The 13,478-nt window shown below is 38.1% G+C and overlaps 1 protein-coding gene across 2 annotated transcripts in view; it reads right to left on the minus strand.

Moving 5' to 3' along the window:
* Positions 1-1,446: 1,446 nt before the first annotated feature.
* LOC139935913 (uncharacterized) overlaps positions 1,447-13,478 on the minus strand; it is a 43,623-nt gene continuing 31,591 nt past the window's right edge. For both annotated transcript variants that reach the window (XM_071930538.1, XM_071930539.1), the window contains 3 exons: positions 8,581-8,670; positions 7,549-7,629; positions 1,447-6,130 (listed from right to left, as the gene is read on the minus strand). In XM_071930538.1, coding sequence (XP_071786639.1) covers positions 5,768-6,130; positions 7,549-7,629; positions 8,581-8,670 — 534 coding nt within the window. In that variant the 3' untranslated portion in view covers positions 1,447-5,767. The remainder of the gene's footprint in view (positions 6,131-7,548; positions 7,630-8,580; positions 8,671-13,478) is intronic.

Below are 13,478 nucleotides of genomic sequence, written 5' to 3' on the forward strand. Positions count from 1 at the left end.
AATTGTGCCGTAGGAAGTCTAGGCTCTGTGGCTCTTTGAGTTGTGTACAAATTGTGCCTGCATGGAGTCCAGGCTTTGTGGCTCTTTGAGCTGTGTACAAATTGTGCCTGCATGGAGTCCAGGCTTTGTGGCTCTTTGAGCTGTGTACAAATTATGCCTGCATGAAGTCCAGGCTTTGTGGCTCTTTGAGTTGTGTACAAATTGTGCCTGCATGGAGTCCAGGCTTTGTGGCTCTTTGAGCTGTGTACAAATTATGCCTGCATGAAGTCCAGGCTTTGTGGCTCTTTGAGCTGTGTACAAATTGAGCATACAGGAAGTCCAGGCTTTGTGGCTCTTTGAGCTGTGTACAAATTGTGCCTGTAGGAAGTCTGGGGTATTTTTTACTTTTGATGTGTTCGGTTTATTGTCTAAGTAAATCATGACTATTTTTTACATTATGTGTTTATGGTCTACATAAAACACGACTTCTTGTAAGCAACTGTACAAAGATCATAAAGCAACTCAGTTGCAAGATGGGGAACTCCGACTGAAATAATGTGAAGTACAGATCAATAACAGATCAGTGTAAAAAATGACCATTGCATGATGTCTATGGCATAACGCCAATTTGCTGAATGGTGCCCATGCTGTACTTCAAGTTTTAACATTTTGATTTTCACTTGCGAAGGAACAAATCAATGTGGCGTGTCATGGCCGAGCGGTTTCAGTTCACTGGACCCAAGCTCTTGTGTTGTCGACAGCAGAGTGAAGGGGTTTTAATTCCTGTTATATGTTGCTCGAGCAAGGCACTTGAATATAATTGCTTCATTTGGAAAGTCATGCATTCTGCTCTACCAGCCAGGCTCCTAATGTAATGGATGGCCCTAGGAGTAACTGATTCTGGTTGACAGCCCAATCCCGTTAAGTGTAGCCCTCACCTTGAAGTGGCCATCCAGCCTTGTAATGTTTGGCAATACCTCATTAAAGGCAGTGGACACTATTAGTAATTATTCAAAATAATTATTAGCATAAAACCTTTCTTGGTGACGAGTAATGGGGAGAGGTTGATGGTATAAAACATTGTGAGAAACGGCTCCCTCTAAATTGCCATAGAGAAAGAAGTAATTTTCCACGATTTGATTTCGAGACCTCAGATTTAGAACTTGAGGTTAAAACGCACACAACTCCGTGTGACAAGGGTGTTTTTTTTCTTTCATTATTATCTCGAAAGTTTGATGACCGATTGAGCTCAAATTTTCACAGGTTTGTTATTTTATGCATATGTTGAGATACACCAACTGTGAAGGCTAGTCTTTGACAATTACCAAGGTGTCCACTGCCTTTAATAGTGCTTTGATAAGGTTATTGTGAAATGCGCTATGTAAGAATTGTTGTTATTATTATTATTATTATTATTATTATTATTATTTAAATAAATATGAAATTTTAAGGAAGAAAGTAAAATATGACACCAGTAGTTTGTGTACCATATCGTTTCCATTTATTATAGTGTTACACATCTTACTGACGACAACCTAATACAAAATACAACTCTGGCCTAAATATCGTGGCACTGTTTTAATACTGTAATAATCCTACCATCTCTGTGCCACAAATAATCTTAAGATGTTACTTCTTAGTTACATGAAGAAGCCACATGAAGAAGCAGGTGCTGCAGGCTGACCCATAAAACACACTAAACAAGTTTAACACATTTTCTACTGAATAGAGTTACTCTCCTTTATGCTTAATTTATAACCACAAAAAATGCTTACGTAAAATGTACACCTCTTGTACGGACTATGCTTACAGAAATCTAAGCTTTTTGCTGTGGACTTATTCCTAACACTTAATATTACATGGCAAAGCACACATTTCTTTAAACTTTTTATTTCTTATTTATTTTTTATATATTTTTTTATCGTTAAAATGTGAATAAAGGGATAAATAAGTGCATCTTGATAACTTATATTGATTTGCTTTTTCCCTTAAGTATGTTAAGCACTGTACACTGTGCTTTTCTAGTTTTTTGCAAACAAACAAACAAATCACAGGTCTTTTAACAAAACAAAATTAGCAAACATTTAAGGACCTCTGCTAATTGTCCCAAATCAAATCAAGTCATGCCAAGTTAAAAATTTTCCTTGGGCTACGCCAAAGGCTATTTTATACATAATATCAACCACTGCCCTTGTAGGCAACCATTTCATACCTCTGGGTGAAGAGAAGCAATTATAGTAATGCATTTTCTGTGATTTTGTTTATCAGCCATTCATGGGCCACCATTCCCTCTTCTTCAGCCTTTCCTACTAGAAAACCCAAGATCTAATCTGGGACTTTTCCTTATAACTAGTGGTTGAAGAGACAATCATGTACCTCAAGATGTTGTACAGAGTCCTACAATACTCTGGTGTTGCAAGGCCTACCCCAACCCCCAACATACCTGCTTGGTCCATTCATAGCCAAGAGCTATCAACATTCATTAAAACATTAACTAGACCAAAATCCCAGTGACGTACCTACCAATACAAGTTATGGTTATCCAAATAACAATCCATTAAATAATTAAACTAATATGCAGGTAAATAACTTACTCTCAAATTTAATCACAATAAGGGACCACTCTGTAAGGCTTTGCCCGTAACAAAGTGATGTATCATACCCAATGTTGCCCCCTTCCAGGCATGTCACACAGAGTGTCCAATATGTAAGTTGTTAGTTACATAAGGTGTGCCTGGAATAATTGAGCCATGCACTTGACAACAAGATCAAATAAATCATTCGAATGAATGTTAATGCCGGTAGAGCTTGGACAGTGATGGGGCATCTCATTTAAATACATGAATATTCAAACATCAATAAGCAGTTGTCCAGAAAGAGGAGTGGCTTTGCATCATATCAAAGTGAAACTAGTCACATAAACATGAACTGATGTTGCTCATTAAAACGTATGTGATAACTTACAACACACAGATTCATTTAAATGATTAAACGTGATACATCTAATTACAAGTAGTCGGCCACATTGAAGTTTTCAAACACAACCTTTTAACCTTGCTTGGTAAGGACCCAAACTGCTATTTCACATCTGAAACCTGAACATAAACAGTGATGCAATGTACATGAAATATCTCTTTTAACCTGGTGCTGAATCTGAAAAGAACACTCTGGGGTAATGACTCAATGTTTTGATCAGTATGCTCTGATCACGTTCAGGAGAAGGTGGTTTACCCCAAGCAGTATAAGCAAAATAAGTAGCATTTTCTGCTTAGTGGCTTCATTAAAAACAGCTACTTATATCAGTATCAACCTAGCACAGTGAAACCAAAGATTATAGAGCGCCGCAAGGCGCAAGATGCGAAACTCAGGCTGAAATGTGAAATCCCACTGGAAGCCATTTCGGCAAGTAATTCTTTTGATACAAAAATAGATCAGTGCAGACAATGACCATTCCTATCAATGGGAAACAAAACATTCACTTGCTGGACTGGCGCCCATGCGTATTTCACACTCCAACAATAGATAAAGCTTCAGTTTCGCATCTTGCGCCTTGCGGCGCTCTATAATCTTGGTGAAACTCAAAAACAAAAGAAAATAAATAATGCCAATATTGAAAATTTTAGTAGAGCCCAGCCACAAAACCAGCAGGGCCCCAAAACTGCTTAGTAACAGAAAATATTGCTAAGCACTTTTTTGCTGAGCAATGTGCAGGATACCAGTCTGGGATGGTAAAAACTAGTGACGTGGTATTTTCACTGGTAACCTTTCTCTGGTATAAAGCATAACTTTGATGTGGTAAGCTACTTGCTGTGTTTATAAGGAGCTCTGTGTTAGCTAAAATGTGGAAAGTACAGCTTCATAAAATTATCAAGAAGTTTTGAAAATGATGTGTTCACAATGAACCTACGTTATACAAGGATTAACGTGCAAACAATAGCATGGCTTTTGCTAACCGTGAGTGTAGTGCCTTGGTTATGACACAGAAGTTTTGCTAATAGCTGAGAAACACCACCTGAAAATCTTTATGCGACTGCACTCCGAGTTTTCCCATGAAACTAGGCCTTGGTGGATTCACATACAGAGCAGGGGTTGGTTTCACAAAGAGGACAGACTCTTTTTATCTCGAGTTTGGACGAGTAAGTCGTCCTAACTTAGGATTAATCTTAAGGTCTGCATGCTACAGTGTAGGATTGGGACTCGTCCTAAGTCGTAAGATTAGTCTTAAGTTAGGAAGAGTTTTGTGAAATCGACGGCTGGAATTTTACAACGGAGCACAGTTGTGAAAGAACTGAACTTACTTATACCCCAAAAGACAGAACAGATCATACATGTCTTAGTGCCTACATGTAATTGTTCAAATAAAATGAGTTAAAAGTGCATCAGGGATCAGGAAGTTTTTCTCTCATGTTGATTTTGGTCTTGTCCAATAAATGTGGTAGATTTTAATCCCAAATCAAGCCTTGACATAAATTAGCTTCACTAGCAACTCAAACAATGCATGATCTAATCAATAATTCCACCATTATTGAACTCTTTTGGGATTTCTTCTTGCTCGGATATTCAACTTCAACTTTGTCAAATTATCTCTCCTTTAAATCAAACAATACCAACATGGTAAATGGCAGTTTAAAGTGGCAAATGTGTCAAAAATATGTGACTTGTGTTGTTTTTAAAACCTTTTCAATATATATACCACAAAACAATAAATAAAGGTGATTAAACAATAACCTCACTAAGTGATCTTACAATAATCTTAAGTATTGAAAATACATGAGAAGAATAATTTTGTTCTAGATCTTTCCCCCAATTTTCTCTAAAAAACACAATTTCGTTTATTTTCATTTTTTCAAAAGTCTACAATACCTGCTAGTCTTTATTGGCACTTGATTCCTGGGTCACACATATCATTCAAATCTTTAAAACTTGCGGAGAACATGTTAACCACTTATTCATTGGCATTAGTGTAGAGACTCATAATGAGAAAAAAATCAAAGTAAGTTCACCGACAGACCAAAGTTGATTTTGTAGAGCTGCTTGACGGCAGATTTTGTGCTTACTGAAAGATTTTTTTCTGTTGCTTACGGTAAGTAAACAAAAGATGAACTATATAAATCCATGGTGAAGGCACAAGCTAGCCGCCTTACTTTCTTGCTTACCTATGAAACTCGCTTAAGTGACATATCCTGCAGAAGTAATTGAAGCAGAAGAATGTGCTTACCATTAAGAAGATCTCAGAAACAAGCCACAAGTGCTACAACTATTTCTATGCCACCATTCCACCATTGTGGTCTTTTGAGGAAACGAAATAAAAATTGTTAACAGAGGGCCGTCTTTAGGCCCCTAGTGATCCTGGCACAGTGCAGAGGACCAAAATAGAGGCTTGGTGAAAAAAAAAAAAATAGTCTGGTTACTTTTAAGGACTGTGCATATCCGTATTGATCACTAATACCAATATGAAAGGAACAAGACGATGGAGATTATGAAGTATTAAAGTCCATAGAGTTATATATAAGAACTAGAGGGCGCACGAGTAACGCTTCGTGCACAAACGCCACGGGACCTCAAGACGACAAGCGCGTCATTCTGCACGCGCGTCAAATATAAAACACACGTTTGAGGTTTTTTTATTGAACGCTCACGCGATGCTGTTTGTTCAACTCACAAAATGGACGCTGTGAGATAGCTGTTTTGTCAAATTAGAAAATGGCCACCTGCTCGCATACCGGGGTGTGTACATAGGCCAGTGTGCCCTCTAGTTCTTATATTTGACTCTATGATTAAAGTCCCCCTAGCTGGATGGACCGGGTTTATCTGTTCCCTTCCCTACACCACCCCAAGCTCCGCTTGATCCTTTCTGATCACCCTTAGTGTTGTCTGATTTGACAATCTTAAGACCTTCAGGTCCCAAGGTAGTCTTAAAGATGTTCTTGACACTCAGTTCATTTGGTTTGCTGATGATGGCAGCGTGTTGCTGAGCTGCGGGTCTTGAGCCCCGAAGACTCTGTGCAATCATCTCTGATAAGCTCCTGCTTGTAATCTGCTGCTGCTGCTGTTGCTGCTGTTGCTGCCGTTGTAGCTGTTGCCGTTGCTGCTGCATCTGCTGCTGCATTTGTTGCATGCGACTGTGATACATGAGCTGCTGTTGAATTTGCTGATAAAGGAACATACATGACAATAGTGTCGGTTAGCAAAAAATGCTTATTTTAGGAATAAGAGTCATTGCCGGCAATACAGTCTGAAACTTGAGAGCGGATCTTGGGAGGTATGTTAAAATGGTAACCCCTGGATGTATAGAAGGATCATCTGAGAACAGGTTCCTCAGCACTCGACTAGAAAGTAGAATAAAAAGCAAGATTTATCTTAACTATAATTGCTTCTCTCCACCCAGGGGTAAATGGGTTCTTGTGATTGATTTAGCCGAGTAGCGCATATTAGTGTTGCACAGGCTGCATACTCCCCACCAGGGAGCTGAGATGGTTTAAAGAGTGATTTAAGGCCCAGTGACCAGGAGTAATAATGTGAAGCGCTTTGGGACTCCCTTTGCTATATAAAAACCTGTTATTATTATTATCTTATCTGTCGTTGTCCACAAGTGACAAACTAATAACTTTGTGTGGGCTTGGCGTGTGTGATCATAGCTAAAGGGCAACCTCGTAGTCTTGTTGGTAAGACACTGCTCTAGAATTGCAAGGGTCAAGGGTTCAAATCCCATCCGAGTAATATGCCTGTGATATTTTTTCACAGGACTCGGGGAAAGTACTGAGTATACAGTGCTAACACACATTCTTTATCCCCGATGCAAATTTAACATCCATTGTGTGTGATCATGTTTAAACTGTCATGACTTCGATGCCAAAAGTGTATTTATTTCTGGTAAGCTAATTTTTTTAATTAATGATACATTAAAGACTGGTTTGTTTGTTCATATAGCTGGATGAAAACTGTTTGCTTGTGTGGTGAGCATTGTTGTACACACTGGCCTTGAACTACAGATCTTGCGGCCATTGCATTGGTGACAACGCTGGCTGCCATTTTCAACATATCGTTGTATCAGAACCAAAAAAGTTATCTCCTAAACGTTTAAGCCATTATACACTTTCGGCATAGAAAAGAAAAAAAAGTTCACAGATTTACAAATAACTTACAGGGTTTACAGAAGGTAATGGTGAAAGACTTCTCTTGAAATACTATTCCATGAAATGGTTTACTTTTCGAGAAAACATTAAAACATCTATCAATTCTCAATTTTATTTTAAACACATGTCATGACACGGCGAAACGTGCGGACATAAGGGTGGGTTTTCCCCATTATTTTCTCTCGACGCCAATGACCAATTCAGCCTAAATTTTCACAGGTTTGCTATTTTTTATATCAGTTGTGATACACGAAGTGTGGGCCCATGGACAATACTGTTTACCGAAAGTGTCCAATGGCTTTAAGCGCAAGTTCAATATTGTCAAAACATTCGTCTCTCGCTTAAAATAGCACAACATTTTCGCACTGATGCAAGGATATTACTATGATGAAGAAAGAGAAACTAATTGTATCTGATGAGACATAAGACTTACTTGGTAGTTGCCTGATGAGGATGCAGCTTGTAGTGCTAGACGTTGCATCATCGTACCACTATCCGCTCCAGCACCACCCATCTGCAACAACAACATCAACAATTACTCAAAATGGATGACGGTTTCTTCTGTCTATAGAAGGCCCACATTAGCTTCCTGTGCATTGCATTTTCAGAACATTTACACTGTCCACATGACTACAAATGTACAAGTTAGGTTTGGATATCAAAATGGACTGTGTATTTCTTTCCTTGATGGCTACCAGCTTATGTCTTCCATTATATCGCGAAGGCAAAGTTCAAATTTTGAAATCTTTAAATCAAGAAACACTTGATGCCAAATCGAGGTACTCTAATAAAAATAATGGCTACTTTTGTAGCGCTCAAATTTGTGACTCAGTGACACTCATGGCGCTGCAACATTATAGCAGCACTTCACCATAAGGGCATTTTAAATTACTTGGTATTTGTCCTGCAAGGTAAATCAAGCTATGCTTTTGAAGTGTGCAATCTTTTTTCTTGACATTGTGGCACAGTCTCAGAAAGCAAAATATAAATAAATACATTTTGTCTTCCAACTTGCCCTCAGTATGACCGCCACTACAAAGAAAAAGTCTTGGCGATGGCAAAGGTATCTACATCACAAAATCATCTTCGCTGACCAGTCTTGGGATGACATGAGCATGGTTTTGTCAGTGAGACAGTTTTTCTGCGACATTCAAATGATTTCTCAAGAAAGTGACTTCAGCGTCAATTTTTACTGATGCCGACAGTTGTCTCAGGGCAAGCAGATCGCAGGTCGACCCGAGGGCAATTTTCAAATCCTGTCAGAGGTTGGGCCCCTAGTTTTATTTTTGCCCACAGCACTTGGAAAGCACCGAGTATGGGCTTGCTATACTTTGGTAAAACTTAACCATATCTTAATAAGTGTAAACTGTTTGACAACTATTTTTGAATCATCAAGCACTTGGGATTTAAACCCAATCATCGCCGTCACATTGCCTCGTGTTTGAGTGAAATTAAAATACTTTACCATGTTGATGACTGGTAGTGAATACTGCTGTTGCTGTTGGTTGCTTAGTAACCCTTGCATCGCATTCTGACCATCTGCCCCATAAAGTCCCTGAAATGACCAACAAATCCAAGTTAGAAATCCAAGCTCCATTTTGCAAATATTTCCACATTGCCGACTCGAGGCACCTCTACTGTTAACTTCCTCTTCAAATTCATCTTCTTGAACAATACTCAAAACATGAAAGCAAATCTCCTTTTGTTTCCTGCATGCGGTAAACCTTAGTTTAACTTCTAAGGAATCATGGATTGTGTGAGGATACATCCGTTTATTAAATCGTCGGGAGGTAACTGCAACTATCCTCAGCAAATATAGGAGGAACAAGTACATTCAGTGCAACAAAATTTAACTGAAAATGAGAATAACTGCTTCATTTCTCATGAAGAATGAAACTGACCCAACCCATCCCCAATCCCAATGTATTCTACTTACCACTAGCACTCATGAGAGGCAGGACGAATCTGACATACTCATATTGTTACCACAAGTAACGCAATTACCTTTTTTTTAACTTCAAAGTCTGCAATACTTTTGTGTTTGTGTTTCTTCAATGTATGCGTTTACCCCTTTATTTCTAGTTTGTTTAACTTTGTAAATTCGAATGGTGTAAGCCTTTTGGTTTTTTTTTTATTCAAATGAATATAAACCATGAATAACTATAGCACAAGTACCGCAGGTATTACTAGAAACGCAAGTGACTTTTTGTGTACATCAAAGTTTGCAACTATACTTTTGTGTTTACCTCTTTATTTCTAGTTTGTTTAACTTTGTGAATTTAAAAAAGGTGTAAGCCTTTCTTTTCCTTTTTTTTATTCAAATGAATATAAACCACAAATAACTATAGCACAGGTACCGAAGTATTTCTAGTGACATAGACAAGAATCAAACATAATATGAATTTGGTACCACAGAACATTTTGACAGTACTCTGTTCACATAAATGCTATTGTGGAAAATAAAACTTCTCAAGCACAGCGTACTTTCATTGACTCATTACTGTACTTTAAAATTAAACTAAAAGGTGATTGATGTCACAGACACAAAATGATAAAAAGAAAAGACTTAAAATATTGTCAGGCACAAGCTTGTTTCTCAGGGTAATCAAATGATTAAAGCAAGTGCACAACGATGTGGAACAGAAAGAGAACAAAATATATGCAGGAAAACTCAGAAGCTATCAAATTAGAAATCAATCATATCAGACAATGAGTTTAATTCTTTCCACAGCTATTTGTAGGGGTCACAGGCCAACAAACCAAGCAAAAACAAAGATGTACATGGATTTAACGTCACAGTTTGTCAACAAACGCGAAGTGGCTCAAAGCACAACCACTGACACATTACCATGAAATGTTTTTTTCTGAGCAACATTTGTGGATTGCAAAAAGCAACCAAATTATAAATGAAGCCCATGGTAGGGCTGGATTTTGAAAGTGACTTTTAATTTGTCATGCAATACACGTTCGTCATGGTGCCACCATCTTGTTCTTGGTCCCTTTTAAGGTAATGTCAATCCAATGGATTATATTGAATGGTCATACAGTAGGAGGGTTAAGTAAACCAAGGATGCAACATGTGGAATGGAAAAAGAGTCAGCCTCATTTTCTCTGTACACTAAGACTCTGTATTCATTATTGCTACTTAACATAGGGAACAAGACAAAGATGGAAGCATCATAATATAAAGGTCTAATGGGAGGGGAAGCAATCTGTGTAAGTTCCCTACCGGATTCATCCCAGAATACCACATTTGCTGCAAAAAAGTCAAAAATGGGCGTCAGAAGGAAATAAATATACAACCATTCTACCTTCTTGAAAAACGTCCCCTATAAATACCTTTATCACGGTGTGTTCATCTTGATTTTACTTCCTTCAAACTCAAGTAACCCCATTAAGGCTGGACAAAATAATAGTCTGGTGCCATGTGCAATGAATAAAAGCAATCATAACTGTACTTGGAAACGGGGAACATAACCAAGATGGCGACAGCGTAATAAAGGTCTATACTGTGTCTGGTCCATTTAAGGCTTTATCAGTATCAAACAATTCATTTAGTCAACCTCGTTCATTTCAGCAGTACCCAAAAAAATCAACCCCCGTATCCCCTACACAAACACATTCTTTCCCCAATCCCTAAACCAACAGGTCCAACAGAACCAGAGAATTACACCATAGCAGTGACCCTTGACTGTGTTAAACACTAGAGACAGGATCTTAAGTCATTTCAGTTTCTGCCAATCCTCCAGAATCCCATCTGGGACCCATTTCATGACTCTGCTAACCAAACAGTTTGCACTAATAATGGGGCCCTGCAAAGCATGTATTTTTATAAGTGCAGAATTCAGAGGTAGGCAACACCATGTTATTTGGTTCATATGAGAACAACAATTGTAATAACTTCACAATAGAGAAAATATTGCACTGCTTTTTTCCTGACTGTATTTTTCTGTACAAAAAAAAGACTCAATACAGAAAGTCATTATTTGATCATATCGTCTTTGTTAGCCAGGTGGAATGGCAGTTGAATTTAATAGTCTTAAAGTGGCTTGGTTTGAGAGACAATTCTACTCATTCTACATGACTTGAAAACCTTGAACGGTTTCATTTTCTTTTGGAATTTGTTTGCTTTCATCGTTACCCATTTGGAGTTGTTGCAGCAAGAAAATATGTCAGGTTTCACCATAAACTATTTGTTTCCATTTATAATAATTTGCAAATTTTAAATAAGACACATTTACATGTACACAAATAAGTTATTTTGCTATGTTTTATTTACAATAATATTGCCAAAAATAAATAATTTATATTGAAGTTTGTACTCCAAGCTTATTCCAATTTCATCATTCCCCCCAAGTTTCTAAGATTCTCCGTTTCTTCAACTCGTGGTTGGCCCACTTGGAACACTTATTCAAAGCTTTTATTGTTCTACATTCAGAGTCCGTATACCAGTCTATGAAATCTGGAAACTGCATTTTGGCCTGCTGGAAAATACAATGAATAAGGTTCTGATTCAGTTGCGGAATGGTGCAACGTTTATGATGCTCGTCTCTCGACATCCCAGTCACATTCTTTGAGGCCAGTTCTTCAAGGGGTACTTCTTGTTTCAGGAGGAACACGCAAAGAAGTTTTCCCTTCTCAATATCCGAGGCGAATTGACATCGTTGTGTAACTTTGCGCAGTATGGTTGTGTAATCAGCAATTCGCCGCACCATGTCCTCGCTTCCACCCAGAAGATACGTTCCACTCAGCGGCCCCGCCAAAAAAAATTAACACATACATAACAAAACTAAATAAGTAGTCAGGTATATTAACGCAATAAACTCAAAGCAAAAAAGAACACCACCTTTCCGTTGGCTTCCGAATTTTATAAACACTAAAGATGTGAACTAAAATGGGTCGCAGTTTAGCTAGAACCTAAAGCACAATCTTCGTCATACCAATTATTTATTAATTTTTCAAGCCAGAAACTGCCATCTCACCTCATTCCAACCATTCAGAAATAGTGATCGTTAGAAAGTCGTCTTCGAGTGCAACGTATTTATTTTTACTTCTTATTGGTTGTACAATGGTCTCATGGCTATTTCTGTATACAATTATATAAAAAATGGCCAATTGCAGATGGGGTAAGCGAAATCACGCAGCCCACACAGAAACAGCATCCAAGTTTAATAGTATAAAAGCCACGCTCTCAGCTATTAATTTTGGTGATTTTCAGATTGGAATCAGAAATTATTTTTATTCCTGTAATTTTTATATACTTGTATATTTGGACACATAAAACAAAGCAAAAATCCTCGCCAAAAATAACACATATTTGTAGGGTGTCGTGGCCGAGTGAACACCGAACTCAAGCTCTGGTGCTTCTGTTCAGCAGTGTGGGTTTAAAACCCGGTCGTGAAACTTGTGTCGCTGAGCATGACACTTAACTATAATTGCTTCTCTCCACTCAGGGGTAAATGGGTACCTGTGAGGGCAGAGATGGTTCTTGTGATTGATTTAGCTGAGTAGCGCATATTTATGTTGCACAGCCTGTATACTCCCCACCAGGGAGCTGAGATGGTTTAAGGAATGATTTAAGGCACAGTGACCAGGGGTAATAATGTCGGCAGCGCTTTGAGACACGTGTGAAAAGCGCTATATAAAAACAAGTTATTATTCATATTATTATTATTATTATCATTATTATTATTATTATTATTAACCACCCTGGTAATGACTGGCCAAGAACATTTCAAGAGTTCAGGCTTAGGAGAGTAATCCAGTTATATACCCATTGTACTGAAACCAGCAACCAGACCCCACATCAAGTTACGCAAAATAAACTCTCACTCGTTGGACTGAAGCTTCTAATTGTTTGGACAGTTGATTACTTACGAATCATTACCAAAGCAGCCATCATGGACCATACACATAAACCAATCTCCGTCATTAACTAGCTCTAAATGACTCCTACCCATCGCATACACCTCAACCAGCCTCAAGCAAACAGCTGTTTCAGAACAACTTTTTTGCACTGACCCAACAATACATAGCCGGTTCATGCTCTTACAATATGCAGGGATGACGGTCAATGCCGTCAATAGAGTCTAAAACTTAAATCCAGATCTGATCATGTAATTAAATTGATGACATTTTTACTTTCCCATAACCCCTGGAGTAAAAGACTCCGTGGAGCTTTCGGAAACAGTTAAAAGCTAAAGAAATAGATCACAGAGAGAATGACTCGTTTCTACCTTGAAAACGATGCAGAATTTAGTTTTGGTCTTGGTGGTTTCAACCGGTGTAAACAAACCATAAACAAGCAATGACATCCTTCAGTCACCAATTACTATAAACCATGTCTTGTTATTCTATTAGTCA

Source organism: Asterias amurensis, chromosome 4 (genome assembly GCF_032118995.1).
Source record: "Asterias amurensis chromosome 4, ASM3211899v1".
Taxonomy (NCBI): domain Eukaryota; kingdom Metazoa; phylum Echinodermata; class Asteroidea; order Forcipulatida; family Asteriidae; genus Asterias; species Asterias amurensis.